This window comes from Zeus faber (assembly GCF_960531495.2).
Source record: "Zeus faber genome assembly, chromosome: 14".
In the NCBI taxonomy this organism is placed as follows: Eukaryota; Metazoa; Chordata; class Actinopteri; order Zeiformes; family Zeidae; genus Zeus; species Zeus faber.
This window is the reverse complement of record NC_137200.1, coordinates 2,304,595-2,326,244: the sequence shown is the minus strand read 5'-3', so window position 1 is coordinate 2,326,244 and position 21,650 is coordinate 2,304,595. Positions and strand designations below refer to the sequence as shown.

At 41.9% G+C, this 21,650-nt stretch overlaps 1 protein-coding gene across 2 annotated transcripts in view; it reads left to right on the top strand.

Moving 5' to 3' along the window:
* Window positions 1–21,650, top strand: part of LOC307239819 (transcriptional regulator ATRX-like) — a 71,456-nt gene that overhangs the window by 9,888 nt on the left and 39,918 nt on the right. For both annotated transcript variants that reach the window (XM_080013393.1, XM_080013392.1), the window contains exons 11-18: window positions 2,242–2,393; window positions 2,740–2,904; window positions 3,015–3,117; window positions 3,227–3,323; window positions 3,422–3,604; window positions 4,247–4,391; window positions 4,995–5,104; window positions 5,651–5,794. In XM_080013393.1, coding sequence (XP_079869519.1) covers window positions 2,242–2,393; window positions 2,740–2,904; window positions 3,015–3,117; window positions 3,227–3,323; window positions 3,422–3,604; window positions 4,247–4,391; window positions 4,995–5,104; window positions 5,651–5,794 — 1,099 coding nt within the window. The remainder of the gene's footprint in view (window positions 1–2,241; window positions 2,394–2,739; window positions 2,905–3,014; window positions 3,118–3,226; window positions 3,324–3,421; window positions 3,605–4,246; window positions 4,392–4,994; window positions 5,105–5,650; window positions 5,795–21,650) is intronic.

Below are 21,650 nucleotides of genomic sequence, written 5' to 3'. Positions count from 1 at the left end.
TTTACTTTTGCAGGGCTGAGTTTAGCATATTCTCAGATCAAGTTTTTTTTGTCCTCCAAAACAGCCTATTGTAGTTAACAGCAAGCCAACATAAACCTTGGATATTAAATTCAAGAAGCATTAGTTATTGTTATGGTATTGCAATGTTATGGCAAATAGCTTTTTTACATGGTGTTCTAGGCATTATTTAGCTGTTATTGATGCTATTCCTTTGACACACTTTAACAGCATTATGCTCTACTCAATCTACATATTGAAGGATTAAAGACATTTTTATTTAGTAACTGATGTCTGACTGGAAATTTATTTCCCTGTCCAATTGATTTTGCAGGCTTCTCTTTTTACGGGTAGATATACATGGCTATAATTTCAATGTAACTAACTTATAGGTTAGGTTCATCACATGCCTACTTGTTATAATAGTTGCCCTGAAGACGATTTTACTGAAATTGTTCACTTAAATGGCTTTAAAGCTCCTCAATCAATAATTATCTATAGAAGATATTACCTTGGATGAAACTGCAGAAACTTGTTTTCAATGGCTGAGAAAAGTTTCCCAAGCCCTATTGGGCTAAATTATGTGTTGAATATAGTTAACTTGTAGAGACTTTTTTTTTCTTTAATCTGTGGAACGTGCAAATAAATTAAACTTACACCTCCATACCTGGATCCTAAGTTGGTCCCATTCCACTCACTCTCTATGTGAAGAAAATAGTGCTGCCTGTCCCTAATGACAAGTAGATAATTGCGTGATAATTCACCAAAAAAATAAAATTTTAGTTTTATTTTAAGTCAAATCTCACTACAAAACAGTAAATGGAAACTATTATTGCCATTCAATATCGATAATCAACTTGCTGTACAATTTTTGACATCAATAGTTTTTGGCTATGAATGATAAACAATTTGGAAATCACATCCAAAGGGGCAGGGAAATTACTTTACCGACGAAACCCTGGAGACCTACTATTGTTATTACATTCCTCCCTAAATGTAACCTTTACAATGCTTTCAATTGTAAACTTTCAATGAGGCAGACTCCCTCTCCTCTGCCTAATTAGATTGGGCTCTGTGATCACATCCCCTTTTTTTGCACCCTTTCAAGCTACATGACTTTTTTCAGCAAGATAGTTTTGTCTGCTTCAAAAATGTCAGCGCCAAGGCACCAGCCCTGAAAAGTCACACTGATACTTTTCTGCACAGCATTGGACGACTGAGGTCAGCCTCACCAAACGGCTGTGTGGTTGTTTGTCTTGCCTTTTTCCTGTGTAATTGGTTTCATGTCTTTTTTCTCCCTTTCTCTTCCATATGGTCTCATCTCTCTTCCAAGCTGACAAAGTTAAGATGAGGTCCCAGGCTCAGGCCTTGTGTTGCTGCTGTCTGCCACTGCTTTAAATACAGGACAAATTCGGGTACTTCTGAGTGCATCTTAGTTTTGTGCATTGCTAGTACATTGTTACTTAACTGCTTATTGTAGAATATTGCATCCCGGACATCAACAAAAATGCTCTGTCCTAACCCTTTAGATGCTTGATGATTATATAAAGAAATATATAAGTGGGAAGAATTATTACTTTTATTGTGTACAAGTACGGAAATGTGTATGATATTGACCTAGCATATAGCTTAAAATAAATTCAGCAGTATGTGAGCAGTTGACATGTTGAACTAATGTTTATATATATATGAGATCTACCCCCCCCCCCCCCCCCTGTTATTGACAGAATATGGACGATGTCTAAATGTCTTTGTTTTCCTGTAGATTTTTTTTTATATATATATTTTTAAACCCCCCCCCCCCCCCCTCCGTAGGAGAAATGTCTTCTGTAATAAATTACTCTTTATATTGTCTCTGGCTTTTCATGAAGTTTTGTCTTTTCTTCTTGGTGTTATGTACTAATCTTGTTTTCTGTTGATTTTGCGGTTGGTCTGTGTGTTGCCCTCCCTAGAATCGAAATACTGATCATTTCTAGCTCCAACTCAATGTTTCCATTATTGCCAGTTCATGTTAAAAAATAAAAACTGGGCAAATCTTGAGAGCGAAAATGAAATTGTTGCTCAAGGACCAAACGAAGCAATTGGTTGCCTATTTTAATTTTCACTTGGTAGTTAAATTCAATCTTTTCAGAATGGGTCACTGACTTCTCCTTTCCTTCAAAATGTAAAAATGAAAATATTCATCTGAATGACCATAAAATGAACCTCAGGCACATTTTCCTTCTCTTCCCCTGCTTTTGAAAGAATCGCTAAGAAAATGCTCTTGGCCCAAATCAAAGCCAACTACTCCTCAGGAGATAACAGTTCGGACGATGAAACACAGGGAGAGGAATCTGAGTCGGAAGGTGATCTTGGGTTTAAAGATTGCAGAAAAGATGAACACACGGATGATGAAGGTAAGTGATTCTTTCAAACTGGCTTCATAACTTTTCTGAAAGCACAAAATCATCCAGTACTTTCATGTATTTATTAGCATTTCATCTGGCAGACACCTGATCTTGGGGTGAAACCACCAGGTTCAGAAAGTCAAAGTCCCAGGACTTTGAGGCAACAATCTGGTTTTGCTAATTTGGGATTTGCACAACCCAGAGGTACTGGCTCATTGCACTGCTCGAGCAAATAAAGGGCAGGACTATTACTTTCTGAACCTGGAATTGCCCACCACTGTTCAAAATCAGATAAGCTGAATGTTGTGGATGTTCAAGAAATAAAACTCATGTCTGCATATATTAATCCATTCAGGAGAAGAGTCAGTCGCAATCTCAGAACTGTCTGACACAAAGGCTGACGGGCCCAGCAGCAGGCACCATCTACTTCGCCACAAGCTCACCCTAGACGATGCGCCATCAGATAGAATGGAAGGAGGAGCGCAGGTGCGCAAGAGGTCCCCAAGGACAAAAGATGATGGTAATAAGGAGTAGTGACACCTCTATCATAAAGCATGCCTATTTCAGAAACGAGCAGTGCTCATCTACAGTTGAGAACTGCTGTTCTAACATGTCTTGTCTTCTAATCAGATGGTCAGACCAGCGATGACAGCAGTCTGTTAGATTCTGAAGAGCCTGGTGTGAGTGAAGAGCTGAGCCAGTCTGAAGACGACAAGGAAGGAAGATCCAGAAGGTGTATTGTGGTTACTGCATTGCTTAATTGCTGTGTATATCCTGAAAAGGGAATGCTGGGGCTGCATTAGATTGTTACAATTTTGGAGATGACTTTTTTTTCCTTCTAGCTCCCGATGTTCCAAAGCAGAGAAAGAAAACAGCCGTAGCTATCAGCAGAAAAAACAACAGCCCATGTGTATTGTGCTGTCAGACAGTAGTGAAAAGGTATCGACAGTCATAAAAACTGCTGAAATAGGTTACGTCACTGATGAGTTATGCTGGTTGTTTTTTTCTTTAAATGAGGAATGCCTTTTCTGTTTAAGCAAAGTGGCCAAGAGGACTTGGATGCAGAGGACTGTAAGGGGACACCAAAGGGACGCAGAAAGATTCGCAGTATTATTGACGATGACAATCTCCGTGTGGAGACCCAGGAAGCACTGAGGGAGGAGGAGGAGAGATGCAAGCGCTTGGCATATCGTCAACAGCAGAGGGAAGACCAAAGAGAGGTACTCAGTACAGCAGGTGTTGTGTGTAGTACAACAGTGAAAAGGTTTGGACTGAACATGCAAACTTTTGCCTTGGTATGTCAGGTATTAATGCGATGGAGATTGAAATGCTCTCATACCGGCATTGGGAGTCCGATATCATACCGTGCTCAAGTACTCATGAATATGCTCCGAAACCTACCTAAACCAGATGTATTGTAACGTGGTGTAGGGTTGGGTATCGGGGCAGGATCTCGTAATTGGACTTTCTATGTCGATATATTTATATTTTATTTATACATGATGAGAATTGCTATCAACTTTTCAGTCCACCATGTGTGTTACAAAAATATTTAACTGAAAAAATTCAGTCTAATGCGGACATTTTATATTTAGATTAATTTGTGACTATGGTGGTATTTTATTTAATAGTTGCATGTCTTCCAAACAAAGTATCGATATTAATATTACAATTTTCAAATCGATTCAGAAATGTAAACAATATAATTTAATTGTATCGCAGTATCTATTTTAAAAATATATATTTTTTTATCCAACCCTTGAATTTTGGAACTAGGGTTAATAAAGTGGCATCTTATATAATTTTATCTTATCTTGGTTGTATCCTTGACTAGCGTCATCAAGTATGACATCTTCTTGCAGGTGATTGTTATCGAGGATGAGGTGTCACAGGTCGTGCAGCCCATTACCACAAAGCTGGTGCTGGATCAGGATGAGGCTACCAGGGAGCCTCTTGTCCAGGTGCACCGGAACCTGGTGACCAGACTAAAGCCTCACCAGGTGGACGGTAGGTCACCAATATACACAGGCGGAGGTTAGGATAAATGTTACGGCAGCAGAAATCAGACCCGTTGTTTTGTACAGTCGTAATACAGAAGCTTATGGAGGGGCACTTAAAATTAACTTTTAGAATGTTATTTATTTTTGTGAAAATTGGTGAATTTCTTCCACATAGTTTCTGCATTTCTGTGACAGTATCCAATAGTTTGTGGTGAGGATTCGCTTTGTTCAACATCCAGACTGTGGAAAAAGGCCGATGACCCCGACACTGGCCATGAATACTCTTGCGGGAGGATCCGTGTATGTTGGATGTTTAATTGTACTTCTTGAATCTCGACCGACTGGTCGGTGGACTGGTCCATTCAGACTAACTCAGGACGAGGGCACGTCTTCATGCAGGTCCTCCAGTTCTCCTTCCCAGGGACCCTCTCCACTCCTGCCCTTCCTGAGAGAGAGGGGCAGAGAGAAATATTTTGTTCCGAAATCTTTTATAAAATTGTATTAATTTGTCTTAAGTTTTAAATAAATGTAATATGTTTTGACTCTATTATATGTTTTTCCTCAGTATCCCTCATGCTCTTATCCATGTTTGCTTTCATTAACCCAACAGGTGTCCAGTTTATTTGGGACTGCTGCTGTGAGTCTGTGCAGAAGGCCAATTCCACTCCTGGCTCAGGCTGTATGCTGGCACACTGCATGGGCCTGGGGAAGACACTTCAGGTGCGAGTGAAGAATCGAATATCCGTTAAAATACATTATATAAATTATTTTTAATAGGTCATAGCTGTTTTGTCGTCTTGTATAATATTTAATTAAAACTGAGCTAATCAACATTGTTGATTGTTTTCGTGATTCACTCTAACGGAGTTATATTGACAAAATCAAATGTCACTTTTTTTTCTTTGACCATTACATCAATTTATATAATTTGACGATATTTTCTGGATGGCTATCGATGCTTTCGTAAGATATTTACACACAAGAAATACTGAAGAAATAATGTGGAATTTTATGACCAAGCAATAGGTAGGGAAATTTCACTGCATTGACCGTATGTATATGTATGAAACAAATAACCTCTTGAATCATTAGCACAGTCCATGAAGTCAGAAAATTGCATTACAGACAACATTTAATTATATCACAATCTTACGATAACCAAAACCCAGAATCATATCCAATCAATGTTATATCGGTATATACTGTATATCGCCCAGCCCTACTTTGTTGTCTGTGATTGTTTCATCCATGTATGTTTTCCTACAGGTGGTGACATTCCTTCACACAATGCTGCAGTCCTGGATTCTGAAGTTTAGGACTGCCCTGGTTGTGTGTCCACTCAACACTATCCTCAACTGGGTCGCTGAGTTCAAGAAGTGGCAACATAACATGGGAGAGGATAAAGTCAAGGTCAGGAAAACCCAAACCACATTCATGGTTAAAACCCGCAGCTAAGTCTGGGCAGGTCATGATTTTTATGCTGCAGATCGATTGTCACCCAATTATCGAATCAATCAGCATCATCGTCTTGTCTGGGGAGGGGGTTCCGTTCGCGAAAAGGCAACATAAGTAGCAGTAACAAAATGCCCTTTTATGGTACAGTCCCCATTTTACAAACAAACAATAAATGAAAATGTCCGGCCTGTTTGATTTTCAGTTAGCTTTGTCAAGGTTCCGTACCAAGAAGACGAGCATGTTCACCTTCTCTGGTTTGAGGCACAAGTGTGACTACGTTTCCAGCGGTGCTAAAACTCTGTTCGGGTGCACAGCTTGTTGCGCACATGTAGTGCTGGGCCACTTTTTCCATTAGTGAAATCCGACAGCAATTGCTTTTATTAGGGTCCTCGTCCGACAGAGTGTATGACGAGGAACTTATTGTTGTTGCAGTGTTTATTAGGGTCCTCATCTACACAATGTAGGGTGAGGGTCCTATTGTTATTGCTCTGTTTATTATTCTTCTCGTTAGGGTCCTCATCTACAGAATGTAGGATGAGGATCCTATTGCTCTGTTTATTCTTCTTCTTGTTCTTGTTCTTCAGCCAAATGTGACCCACTGCAGAGGTACATTTGGGGGCTTTTGACCTTTTGTCAAAAGCCCCCAAAAGCCCCCTCACTTTGTCAAAAGTGAAGAATCAGAGCTTCAAAAGAAGGTGTCACTTGTGCAAATCAAGCAAATATTTTTAAAGCTATGACTTGTTAATGACAAGGGTTTGGCGAACCCTGGTGTTTCTGAGATAATCACCTTCAAAGTTTTCCCCCAAACTTGGCTTCATTCAGCCAGCTCCCAGAATGCAAATGGTTTGGAGGACCAACAAAGCCGACTACTTGTCACATGGCCACTTGACACCCTGCTGAATAGGGAAATCTCTGCATTGTTCTTGTGTTTTGAGAAAATGTTAAACAGCTTCATCAACACATAACTTCTTTTGTTTTTAAAAAGGCTTTTATTCAACAGTAAGAATATACATGTTTTATAAAAGTGGAATCGTTTAGGAGCTTAAAAGTGTGGACAACACAACAAAATATACAGTCTATCAATAATATGAGTCTCCATATATCAGCCTTGGTGTGTCATTTAATATATAAATGTGCGTATGCCAAATATCTTCAAAGTTCTTTGAGTTATTATGTGGGCTAACCCCAACCCTACCCGGCTACATTCTGAGAGCCTGTTTGGGGCCTCTTTTCATTTTCTTTTCAACCCTGGCTGCATTTGCAGGTAAACTTGAGAATCTTGACCATTGCTTCTTGTTCACAATCTGCATCACCAGCCTCAACGGACTTCATCATGTCATCAACTTCTTCCGTTGTAACAACAACGGGCATATCGTCGGTCTCCTCCGGTGGTTCTTGAAAATATTCAGTTTCATCGTCACATTCAGGTTGAAATTGGCTGTTTGAAATGTTCTCCCAAGTCCGTGATAACACCGGTATCAGATTCAGCATCGCTGTCGGAGAATTTACTATCATCCCGGAAAATTAAGTCCAGCACGCGCTGATACTGATTTGGATCCATCGCACTGGTCAGATTAAGGTCCTGCAAAATGATTTAGATCAGGGGTGCCCACACTTGTTCGGCTTGCGAGCTACTTTTAAAATGACCAGGTCAAAATGATCTACCTGCATTAAAAAAATGCTAAATATATTTATTAATGTATAGTATACTTTATATATAAAATATATGTTGGCGTACCTTGCATCACTGCATGAACCCTTACGGCACAATACAATTAAATACATTTATGGTCACTACCTTACTCTGATGACTTGCACTGAATGGAGTCGGCCAGGGTTGCATAGTCCGGACAGTAGCTGCTGGTAGTCAGCCTCAAGCACGCTTCCAAATGATCATCAGTCATGGTGGAACGGTATTTGGACTTACTAATCTTCATGTGGGAAAAGGCTGACTCGCATAAATAAGTAGAGCCGAATAATGCGGTCAAGGAGGTAGCACATTTCCTCATGTTTAGGTACTTTTCCTCTGTGAGTAAGTTCCAAAACTGTACATGAGCCCTGGACTTCAGCTGAATGTCAGTCTGTTGTGTCAACATCTCATCCTCCACTGAAGATGAGTTCAGGTGAAACAGTGTGGGTGGCAGTAGCTCAGGAGTTAGATCGGGTCGTCTAGGAAGCGGAACATTGCCGGTTTGATCCCTAGCTCCTCCCGGTAGCGTGCTGATGTGTCCTTGAGCAGGACACTTAACCCCCAACTGCTCCCCGGGCGCCTCTATATGACAGCTTACTGCTCCTCAGTCAGATACTAGGATGGGTAAAATGCAGAGAAATTGCAAATTTCCCCATTGTGGGACTGATAAGGGTATAAAAAATAAAAAAATGGGTAGCACATATAGGTAGTGTTTGGCTCAAGTAAAGCAAAGTCTTGAAACTGTTTGTCAAACTTTGACAGACAATTTTCAATCTGCTCTGTGTAGTGCGCTCTCAAGTTGCGCGCACAACTTCCCTTGGGTCTCCAGCTCTGATGCAAGTTGAAAGTTCCCCAAATCATGGTGCTGCAGCTTTGAGGACACAAGTTGCATTTTTTGTTTGAAAGCATTAACTGAACTGGTCATGTTGACCACGGTTTTGTCTTTTCCTTGCAGCTCTAAATTAAGCTCATTCAACGGAGGTTGATAAAAAAATATTTTTTTGAATGGCGCGATCTACCTGCACTACCATGGCGATTTACTGGTCGATCGCGATCAACGTATTGGGCCTGATTTAGATCTTCTGCCACCTTTCAACACAAGGTTGAAAGTTTTCACAGACACGTGAAACTGAAGGATCCTCGTCCTGTTTACGAAAGTGACGTCAGCATTACTTCTTCGTTGGTATACGCCCCCTACACAACGTGCGTGTGTGTGTGTGTGTGTGTGTGTGTGTGTGTGTGTGTGTGTGTGTGTGTGTGTGTGTGTGTGTGTGTGTGTGTGTGTGTGTGTGTGTGTGTGTGTGTGTGTGTGTGTGTGTGTGTGTGTGTGTGTGTAAGTAGTAATGTGGCAACGTGTACAATTTTATGTTCCAAAAGATACTTGGAAATTCACGAAACTTTGCACACTTGTCAGTCCCAGTGGGGCAATTGATATTCTATGGGTCCCGTGCATGGGTGTGGCAAAACGGCTGCCAACGCCCCACTGAACATTTAAAAAAATCAAACCTATTCACTTTTTTCCACGAAAACTCACGAAATTCTGTACACTTATGTAACATCACTAGACATAAAAAAATTATATTGCCGCCATGACCAAAACCTAACAGGAAGTCAGCCATATTTGATTAAAGGTGCCATTTTACTCACCTTTTGGTCATTTTCATGCTTTGTACTTTCACAGACTCCTCCTCGCCAATATTTCGGGTCCCAATGACACTTGCATTTCGAGGACCCGGTCATCGCTGCTTGCAGCATGAATTATTGTTGTTATTATTATTATTATTATTATTATTATTAGAGATCCATCCTGTAGCACTCCAAAACATATTCTGTGTTGGTGTCCTTATTCCGCCCTCCCTGAACATTGGTGTTTAGTTTGGCAGATAGGTAAACAGTTCTCCAAATGAGAGACGAAGGCTTCCAGGTTCAGGCTGTTTATTTGTTGCCTCACAGATGAAGATACTGTAAAACTAAATACACACAAGAAAAACATATTACATTGCATATATGTATACGTTACAAAGCACATTCAATCAACTATTCAGTTTAGTATAATGCTGAATTAACCCCTAACATTGCTAGCATAACTGCTACAACCATGTGAAAAATACCTAGCGTTTAGTCTGTTAGCTCAATGCTAAAGTACATTGGGAATTACCATTATCGTGCTAACGAAAATTTGCATCGCCAATCGGGATAATATTATCTAAACAAATTTGCTTCACATGCTTAACATTTGTGTGCTCATACTTACAGGCACATATTTCCTATGCTCTGTGAAAACGAACTAATAGCTGCTGACTCCATCTGCTACTTTGCTGCATCAACACGCCACACTGACCAGCTGCAACAACCTTAAAGGTCCAAAACTCAAACTCAAAATACACAAGGTGGAGACATTGCGTGCCAGGAGAGGGCAGCACACTCCCCACCTGGTATAATACTTTATACCACTACGCATTGCTTTTATGAAAGAGTAAGATGACTTCTGAAATAGGTCGCAATTACACATTAGGAGTGCCCTGCTTGATTACCTTCACTTCTACCTTACGCACTCTATTATCTTGGCTAGGTACAGTCTTAACGAGTCCAGTGGGCCCCTCAGTTCTCCTGACCTGGGAGTCCTTCAGCCGTACGACATCTCCCACCTGCAGATTACGCCTCTCAGAATGCCACTTTTTCCTGGGTTGAAGTGCCGAAAGAGGAAGTGTGGTATTGCATGAGGAAGTCGGGGGTGGCAGAGAAGTACGTAACAGTGGTACAGGATATGTATGAGGGCAGTCAGACAGTAGTAAGGTGTGCAGTAGGCATGACGAAGGCATTCAAAGTGGAGGTGGGATTGCATCAAGGATTAGCTCTGAGCCCTTTCTTGTTTGTAATGGTGATGGACAGGTTAACAGATGAAATCAGGCAGGACTATCATGTCGGCGAATGACATTGTGATCTGTAGCGAGAGTAGGGAGCAGGTTGAGGAGAGCCTGGAGAAGTGGAGGCATGCATTAGAGAGAAGGGGAATGAAAGTCAGCAGGAGTAAGACAGAATACATGTGCCTAAATGGGAGGGAGGGCGGCGAAAAGCTGAGAATGCAAGGAGTGGAGGTGGAGAAGGCGGATAAATTCAAGTACTTGGGGTCGACCATACAAAGCAGCGGAGAGTGCGGGAGAGGTGAAGAAGAGAATACAGGCAGTGTGGAGTGGCAGAAGGCTTCCAGCAAGAGTGAAGGGGAAGGTCTACAGGACGGTAGTGAGACCAGCTATATTGTACGGTTTAGAGGCGGTGGCCCTGACAAAAACGCAGGTGGCTGAACTGGAGGTGGCAGAGTTGAGGATGTTGAGATTTTCATTGGAAGTGACAAGGGTGGACGGGATTAAGAATGAGTACATTAGAGGGACAACTGGAGGTTGGACAGTTTGGTGAAAAAGTGAGAGAGGCGAGATTGAGATGGTTTGGACACGTGTGTAGGAGAGATGAGAGTTACATTGGGAGAAGGATACTGAGGATGGAGCTACCAGGCAAGAGGAAAAGAGGAAGGCCAAAGAGAAGGTTTATGGATGTGGTGAAGGAGGACATGCAGGCGATTGGTGTAAGGGAGGAAGATGCGCAGAACAGAAGGCAGGTGATCCGCTGTGGCGACCCCTAACGGGAGCAGCCGAAAGAAGAAGTGTTGTTAGGTATTCCTGTCTCCATCTTCTCCATAATGCATCGGGAAGACCTTGAACCCTTTTCCAGTGCTTGTTGGAGAGGTTATTAACCTCAAAGTCCCCTGCTGGTGCAGACAGTGTATCCATCCTCTGTTTCAACAACATTGACGGAGTGGGAACTGCAGGTGCTTCTGGGTCAGAAGTTATTAGAACCAATGGTCTTGAGTTTATAATGGCAGTGACCTCTGCCATCTGTGGTAAGGATTTTGTGTGTTAGATAGGATGTGTTCACCTTGAGAAGAAGGGCATCCAGAATGTGCTGTGCAATTCCCACCCATGTGGGAAGAGTGGGGAGGATTGAAGATCCAGGTACATTTTTTGTCTTGAAGAATAGTCTTCAGGTCAGAATCCTCTGTGTTGAGGTTGAGCTCTTTACAGGCTCAGATGAAATTTGTACCTCGAGCGTTTTAATGGGTCCCTTAATGGCGGTAAAGCGTCTGAGGCCGTTGATGAAGCCCGTAGTGGTTGTGGTCTCTATGACCTCAATGTGCACCGCTCTGGTGCTCAGACAGGTGAATATGATGGCCCATCGCTTGCTCTCTGCATGGCCTCCTCTTGTCCTCCGAGAGGTCACTGTCCACGGGCCGAAGATGTCCAACCCAACGTGTGTGAATGGTGGTTCCAAAGAGAGTCTGTCTGATGGCAAGTCCAACATCTTTTGTTCCTTTAGTTTCCCTCCTAATTTTTTGCAAATTGCGCACTTATGTATCACACTGGAAACAGGTCTCTTTACCCCAGTTAGCTACAATCCAGCTGCTCTAACAGCCCCTTCTGTAAAATGGTGTCCCTGGTGTGCAACTTGTCTCACTACCAACGTAGCAACATGTTTCTTGGGAATGATCAGAGGGTGTTTTTCATCAAATGACATGCCTGTTGATAATGTGCGGCCACCAACTCTCAACAATCCATCTCTATCCAGAAATGGAGCCAACTTCCATAGTGGGCTTTGGGATTTGATCTCCCTCGGAGAGGCGTTGGACCTCCTTTATGAAGACATTTTGCTGTGCAGTCTTGATGATTGCTGTCGTCACTTCTGTACTTTCATCTCTACTGCTGTCACTATTGGTAACTGTTGTGACACTTTTTGCTTCCTTGACTTGGAAACTGCTCGAGTCAATGACTTTCAAGTGGAGAACCTCTCAAACCTATGAGATCCAAGCAGACGTTCTGTCTTCTTCGTGCTGATGATTGTCACCTCAGAGAAAATCTCTTGATCCATATCTGGATGTACTAGCTCAAAGTTGTCAGTCTGAGTAGTGTGCTCTTGCTGAGGTTTTGATAGAACGATGGCCCAGAAAACCAATTGGTGCTTTTGAGAGCTGCAGCAGGTATTGGTTGGCGACCATGGTCTGCAGGATTTTCTTCAGTGTTGATGTTGTGTGGATTTGAAGATTTTCTGATTTGTGTGATTCTGTTGGAGACATAGACATAAAATCGTCTTGAGGTGTTATGAATGTAGCCAAGCACGATTTTGCTGACTGTGGAGAATTTCACTGAATCAATGTCAATCATTTCGTCTTTGATGAAATCTGTCAACTAAACTGTCAAGACAGCTGCACAAAGTTCAAGACGAGGAACTGTATGAGCTAGACGTGGAGCGAACTTGGGTTTTCCCATGACAAAAACTACCTGACTGTCCGCTGTAGTACAGACTATTTTCAAGTAGGGTACAGTGGCTATAGCTATGTTTGACGCATCTGAAAAGACACAAAGCTCTCTGTAGTGTGTTTGTCCAGCCAGGGAAACAGGAATGTAAGGTCTTGGGATCTCAAGCTGCTCCAGTTCTTTTATGGAGTCTCTCCCGAGCTTCCACTGCTCCTGTCTTGATGGAAGTGGAGCATCCCAATCATACTGTTCGACAGAGACTTCTCTCATTATGTTCCTTCCTCCCACCATGACTGGTGCTACAAACCCAAAGGGGTCAAACAGACTGTTTACCATAGAGAGAATGTCTTTTGGTTAAAGGCTTCTCCTCTTGGGACACACTGAAGGTAAAGCTGTCTGTATCAAGGTTCCAGCTGAGACCTAAACTCATTTGAAGAGGCAGTGGTTCCACTCCCAAATCTAGGTCCTCCAGATCCTTAGCTCGGTCCACTGAAGGGAACGCCTGCATGACAATGCTGCTGTTGGATGCTATTTTGTGCAGTCTGATATTTGACTCGGCTAGCATTTCTTGGGAGGTTTGCAGGATATTAATGTCTTCTGCTTCACTTGGGAATGATGCAAGTCCATCGTCCGTCTAGAAATTATGCATGACAAATGCTGTTGCATCAGTACTGGAGACTGCCCCTTCCAGGGCAGCTCGTTGGAGGCAGTAAATGGCAATCGCTGGTGATGGACTGTTGCCAAATACATGCACTGTCATCCAAAACTCTCACTCACTGGTTTCTGCAAGTCATTATCCTTATACCACAAGGACCTCAAAAAGTCTTGATCTTTCTTACAGACTGTGAAACAAAACATCTGCTGCATGTCTGCTGTAACTGCAATTGGTTTCTTGCAGAAGTGAATCAGAACTCCGACAAGAGTATTGTTCAGATCAGGTCCACTCAAGAGCGTGTTGTTAAGAGAAACGCCTTCATGTTTGGCACTGGAGTCGAACACTTCTCTTATCTGGTCTGGCTTTTGGCGATGATAAACACCAAATATGGATAATTACCAACTCTCCTGGCCTTCCTTTAGTGGTGTAGTGCTCTCCTTGCTTTGCATCAAACATCTTTTGCATGAAGTTAATAAAATGTTTTCTCATCTGAGGTTTGTTTTTTAGAGTACACCGTAGGGATGAGAGACGCTTTACGGCTTGAGGTCTGTTGTTTGGAAGGTGGTTTCGTGATGACCGAAAAGGTAAGGGGGCCACCCAGGTGTTTCAACTGTCTTTATACACTTGTTGCTCTCGTGTCTCCAGGAAGATCTCACCTTCAATTGACAGGTTTATCATCGTGCTGTGTTCTCTGAAACACTTGGCCACCAAGATCATCTGTCTCTCTCTCCATGTTATGCATGGAGCTTTGAAGACTCATGTTTGGAGTGTGACAACTGAGTCTCTCTTTGACCTGAAAGCTGTTCTTGCATGGACTCAAGAGTGAAGCTCTTCCATTTTGTAGGATGTTGGTCCTGTAGACACTGATGCTGGCTGACTTATGTGCTCCCCCAAAACACATTTCTCGCACAATGACCCACCCAAGGTCAAGACGTTGAGTATACGGTTCGTTGTGGAGTCCATTGTACTGTTCCCTGACCTTGTGTACACGGAGAATGCCTCTAACAAGGAGGAGGAGAATTTCAGCATCTGGATCAATTTCTGAGATTTGTTCACTACTGTCTTAAGGTGTGGATAGTGAACTTCTGGTGATGGAATTTCTGCTCTATCATCAGGCATCATATCACACTCAATGAGAGTAGGAAGAGAGAGCTGAGTTGAACCATCCATGGACTTGCTGACAAAATTGTTGGCATGTCTCCGTTACCTTCACGACACCTGAGCATGTCTTCAAGGTATATGGTTCAAAGTGTCCATCAATGTTAAAAGGGTCAAAAAAGTCTGTCTTCCCTTAATGAGTGGTTACTTTGTTCATTAAGAACAGCATACATCTTGACTGCTCTTTCTGCCTGACCATCAGGATATGCTCTGACCAAACATATTTTAGAGCATGATCTGGAGCTGGCTGAGTTTCCACATATTTCAGTACACGCTGAGGTTACAGCAGTTGTATTTGGCTTGTTTTGCTCCCCGCCATGATCTTCAGTGGTAGCAGAGTTCTCTGGCTTTTGTGGAAGAGGTTCTCGATGTAGTGCTGTGGGATGACTTTTACTACCACACTCTCTGCACTGTACTGCCTTATCACAGTCTTTGGCCATGTGGTAAATGGAAGAACAACATCTAAAACAGATATCTTTGTCTTTCAGAAGAGCTTTTCTTTCTTCTAAGGTCATACTCCTGAAACAGGCAGCATTTTCTCAAAGTAAGTGGCTTACAGTGCAGTGGACACTGTTTATCAGGGTCCATGCTGCTCCTGTCTGCAGAAATAATCTGACTAGCTCCTGCTGCTTGTGAAATACCTGTCTTCCTGACGGACTGGAACTTGGTATTTCTGCTTTACCATTTTTTCAGGTCTAGGACTGATGTTATTAACACTAGTGACACAAGCAAAGTTAGGATCGTTGCAAGTCTTAGCCTCCTCACTTATGAAGCTGACAAAAAATGAAAATGGAGGATAGGACACGCCGTGGTCCTTCTTGAACTTTGAGGCAAGTGTAACCCATCTCTCTTGAAGGTTGTATGGGAGTTTAGCCAAAATAGGATTGACTCCATGCGCTGAATCAAGATGGGAAAGGCCTGGGAGAGAACCGTTCAGCTTTGCTGCTTGCAGTTCCAAGTGAAGATCCCCTAGCTCTCTCAAACACTGATTTTCTCTGTTTGCCATTTTTGTAAAGTTCTCAATCTTCTTAAGCAGTGCATGCTCTATGATTTTTGGTGCACCGAAACAATCCTCCAGTCTCTGCCACACTATGTTGAAACCTGCACCAGGGTTGTTGATGTAGGCGGCTCTGATTCTTTTTGCTTGTGCAGTTGACTGTGGTCCAAGCCATTTGGGAAGCAAGTCTAGCTGTTCCTGAGATGACAAACTCAGATCTTGATCTGGTTTCCAGTGTCTCTTCCATTGTTTCCTCCGCAGGAGTTGCCATGGTCGATGATGCTGGAAACACTTGCAACTACAGGGCAGTCTCGCTTTTCCCAGCAGAGCGGGATGAGAAGGATGCCTTTTTACTATTCCGCCCTCCCTGAACGTTGGTGTTTAGTTTGGCAGATAGGTAATGTCAGAGAAATTCTCCTGCGTGGTCAGTGAGATGAATCTGCCCGCTACGAGAAAACAAAACTAAGAATATTAAAGATATTTATTCTGCAGAATAAAGAGAAAGATTCAGTACTGCTCCAAAGCAGTGTTCTGACCCGTCTAACCCTACTACTGACCAAGACAGTTTTATACCTTTATCACCACACAAGGTTGAGTGAGGATGAAATGCGATCTTGTCTTTATACTACAATAGATATAGTGAGAAAGAGCAGTCTCTTCATATAAACTCTGAGAGACTCATTAAAACCCATAGGCAATGTGTTTTAAATGCGAGGTAACATACAAAAAAGGCAATCGTTCTATATAAAACATCTAAGACATAATTCAAATAGTTGATCACATGCGTTTTTCTCTCACACTCCCCCATTTTGTTCCTACTGGAACAACGCCTTAATGGATGGATCAGAAAATGACATATAAATTGAATACAATACAATTCTACTGCAGAGTTATCCTCAAATTCTATCTTATTGGAATCTACTGGGAAAACACACATGTTTCTAAATTGAACTATATTAACTCATAACCAAATATCCCAGGTAGAATATGTTCAAGTTAAATTGTTGTAAACTTTGTTCGTGGACGGACTAATCATTACAGAGGAAAACAGGAGACAAATACTTAAGGTTATTAAAGTATTTAATGTTGTACAAGAGGAGCAGTTTCAGTATAACAACACAACAGAGTGCCACAGAGGAAGTCAGCAGATGTCGCGACGCCTCCGCATGGATCCTGCTGATGACACAGTTTCGCTGATGGGGCAGTTTCGTTGACACAGATCATCTGTTGAAGTTCCCTTATCTGATGGTCGAGACATGTTGCCTTTCTCCTCTTTACATTAAGGCACAGAAAGTCACTAGTTCATGTCTATTTAGCCTTTAGATGAAAAGCAAAGTACACATACCTTGTACAAAAGTTAATGTGAAAAGTACAGCAAAACATAGACAATTCTTAAAACATTCCCCCCTGTTTATGCTTATTCCAAGCATAACATTTTATATTTTATATGGAGTGTGAGAGCAAAAACCCTGCCGGGCAGTAAAATGATACAGTTTCCTAAACTCAATATCCATTCAGACAGGGAAACTCTCGCGGTCCCTCTGCCTAGGTGACCACCTACCGGTACTCCATATCCTAATGGGGTATACAAAAAACAGTCATCAGTGTAAAATTGAGACAACTCTTTTCGAACATTAATAATACAATTCTTAATCTCTGTGTAATAAGAGGGGAGAAGGTACAAAATAAAAAATAAAAAGGTGTCCAACACAGCCTGGTCGTCCCATCGGATCCTACAGCTGGACCTTTCCCTGCCTAGGTAAGACTTTCCGTAGCGCGATAAACAAAATATAAAACATCAACCTTCTTCCCGGATAACATGTATGTTCATAGTTGAGATAAACAATCTTAATTGGCTGCATACATTCTGCCATCAGAGACTTACACTACTCACAAAAAGTTAGGGATATTCGTCTTTCGGGTGAAATTTCAGGATGAAGATAAAATGCACTATAACCTTTACAGGTCTGTAAACTTTTGAATGCACATGTCCAACTGTTCAATGTTTCAGTACTTTTTTCACAATTTGCTGTTCTCTAACAAGGAGCTGAACGGCAAAATTCACAACAGGTGTTTGATCCATGAATCGACCAATACATTTCCTGGTTCAATTAGAATTGGTATTTAAACAGTCCTCGTCATCATGCTGTTCACATTTTGACATCATGAGACCAAGACGACACCTAACAACTGATCAACAGTACCTCGCCGTTGCGGGGCTTCAAACAGGATGTTCTCAGAGGATAGTGGCCACTGAGCTTAGAGTGTCACAGAGTGTCATCAGCAGGTTGCCACAGAGATACAGAGAGACTGGAAGAGTCACAGAAAGGCATAGAAGTGGACGTCCTTTGGCCACATCCCACACTGATGACCGCTTCATTGTGAACAGTGCCCCGCGGAACCGGATGATGAATGCCACTCAATTCCAGGCACATTTAAGGGAGGTGAGAAGCACCCAAGTGTCACGTCAGACCATTCGAAACCCGTTTAAATCAGTGTGGTCTGCGTGCTAGACGACCTACAAGTGTACCTGACCACACCACCAGGCACAGGCATCATCGTCTTGCACGGGCCAGGGAGCATTTACGCTGGATGAGGGACCAGTGGGCCTCAGTGCTGTTCTCTGATGAAAGTCGATTCATGCTGAGCAGAAATGATGGCCGCCAACGATGATGGAGACGTCAAGGAGAGCGCTATGCATCAGCCACTGTTGTCACCAGATGAGCCTTTGGTGGTGGTGGTGTTACAGTGTGGGCAGGTGTGTCTAGTCAATACAGAACTGCCCTACACTTTTTGAATGATACAGTGACAAGCCCATACTACCTGAATAACATCATTAATCCAGTCATTGTGCCCCTGCATGAACAACACAGGCCTAATTTCATCTTCATGGACGCTAATGCTCCAGCTCATCAAGGTCGCATCATTAGGGAATGGCTGCTGGAGACTGGGGTACCTCAAATGGAGTGGCCTGCACTTTCTCCAGACCTGAATCCCATAGAAAACCTATGGGATCAGCTGAGTCGCCGTGTAGAGGCTCGTTACTCTGTACCCCAGAAACTCAATGACCTGAGGGCCGCCCTTCAAGAAGAGTGGGGTGCCATGCCTCAGCAGACAATAAGTTGACTTGTGAACAGCATGAGACGTCGTTGTCAAGCTGTAATTGATGCTCATGGGCACATGACAAGTTATTGAGACATTGACATTTTTTGTTGTGGTGTACCCACCACTGTTGTTGGCTTTTGTTTCAATAAATTGTTTGAGATGAGGAAATCACCATTGCATGCTTCTATTTAAATGCCCGACTTTCATGATATATCACTATAGCGTGAACTTTTTACATTTTCCATAAATTTCACCCGAAAGCCAAATATCCCTAACTTTTTGTGAGTTGTATTTAACTTCCTTTGGAGATTTTCTATAAACTCTTCATAATGCCTTAAACTTGTTATCTAATTAAACTTTTGTGTCATTGTAAGAACTTCCGTTGGTGTGGTTTGTGTCAACTTTGGTTTTTGGCCATCAGACTCCGGTGTCGTCAAAGAGTTCGGCAATGTTGAGATCGACATCTGAACCTGCAATCTTGAGCATATCCTTAACAGGGGTTAGATCATTAAAATCCTCCTGATCGGGTTTGATCAGAAATTCATAATTTGCATTTGTACTGTCATTGTTGTTATCATAAGGAACTCGTGTGTACAGCATAGTTTTAGTCATGCCGTTCTCTATGAGTCTTTGAGACAACCCTCCTATGCATGGAATACAACAACAACCACACGTAGCTATAATTGCAAACATTACTGCTAATAATATTAGGATTGATTGTAACATGCCACTCCATTTACCAAACATACTCTCCAGCCATTTGGTGAATGGACTATCTATCCCTGCGTTCTCGGTCATCTCCTCGGACAATGCTGTGAGTCCAACCAATGCTTTGGTCACGCGGCCGTCAGGAGCGGTGTTGTTTGGGATGAAAGTACAACATACGCCGCCAAACCTCTTACAAACGCCACCGTCTTTAGCCAGCAACATATCCAATGCCACTCGATTTTGCCACGTCATCAAACTAGTTTTATAGGCATATAATTGTCCGGTCCGGTCCTGATCCGCCTCTGCAGACAAGTAAAGTTACCATCATACGGCGTGAACCATGGGGGTCTAACCTTAGGGGACAGGGGGGGAAATAGCTGAGCCGCTGTATCAGAATTTTCAGGGATGGCGGTAGAGGCATATAATTGTAATACGCACTTGAAATCTTGTGGATCATTATAAGGATTTAAGGGGAATGGTGCCGTCCCTAAGTTAGCTCTGGCTCTGGCACAGGCCACGCAGTCCGACACTACTTCTTCGGGAGCTTGATGCACACCCAATCGCCTGGTTTCACCGGGGTCTCACCTTGCGTCACTGGTTCTGTCTGGGGAGACACTCTAGCTATAATATCTTTGTTTTTCAACATTTTACTCATATAATCAACATTTGTTTCTGTCAATTCTGTATCATCTCCTTTCATTTGTATGAGAGGTATTCTATAGGGTCTTCCATATAGCATTTCAAATGTGTAAGCTAAGTGCTACTGTTGGTAAACACACAATCCATGTTTTCCCTTTTTCATCCATAGCTTTTCTTAATTTAGCTTTGATTGTTCCATTAGTCCTTTCTACCAGACCTGCTGATTGTGGATGGTAGCTACAATGATATTTTAATTGTATGCCAAATATTTCTGATAATTTTGATATGACTTGATTTCTAAAATGTGGACCGTTGTCGCAGTATTTAGTTTCTGGAAATCCGAATCTTGGTGCTATTATGGTAGCCAGAGCCTTGGCCACCTTGATAGCATCATTAGTTACTGTTGGTATTATTTCTACCCATTAAGAAAACATGTCTATTATCACTAAACAGTACTTCCTACCTTCTGCTTTATTTAGTTCTATAAAATCCATGCATATTGTTTGAAACGGATAGGTAGCTGGTGGGAATGCACCTCTCTTTGGTCGTAATCTGCCCTGTGTGTTTTGTTTGAAGCATATTAGACATGATGCACAACATTTTATAGAGTAATTATGAAATCTGTATGTTGTGAACTGAAATTCAGCCATATTGACCATCCCTCCTGTTGAGACATGGGTATATCCATGGCTCAAAATAGCGGCAAATCTAAAAAGAGATTTAGGAAGGATAGGTTTACCATTTATTCTAACTTTCTTGATGATTTCTTGGCTTATTGAATTAATTGTTAATTCTTTAGACTTACACCTATTGTCTAACAGTATGTTGTTGTAATACCCATTTTTATTCTTAATCTCATGTTTAAAGTTTGTTTTTTATTGTTATTCTACATTTTATCGAATATATTATATTCACTTGGAGGTCAGGTGATGTCTCACCAAAATTGAGCGCTATACAAGATGATTTTTTCCTAATGTTTGCGTATAGATGATAAATGCTTGATAAATGCTTGTTTTTAGCAGAATAATCCAGGCACTTACAGTATATCATGATGAATGCTCCAAATTTACAGAAGGTACTGTAGTCCATGCAGAGAAGAAAATATTAATTGTAAAATTAAATTCAGTGCAGTTCTTTGTTAGACTTAGCAAACTAATATCCTGATCCTGCAGCCAATAGATATGCACGGGGTTCACAGTTAAATATAAGTTCACAAATATATGTCCTAAATGATCCCTGTGGTGTTATTTTAATAATTTATTAATTATTATAATTATTTTAATTTAAGTATTTTATTTTTCTTTAGATATTTTTAAACCGTCTGCATTTTCTTCCCGTATCATCGATTTACATGCTCCTGAATCGCAGGGAAATGCGATCTCTCTATCTCCCACTATCAAAGGCTCATAGGGTTTCTGCTCATACAGGTCTAATCATCATGTCCGCGTTTCCTAGGTTGAGGATTCCTTCTGAATCGCCTTCATCCAAGTCTGTGTGTGCGTGTGTGTGAGTGGGGTGTGCGTGTGGGTGCATGACCTGTTTTTCTCTCTGGC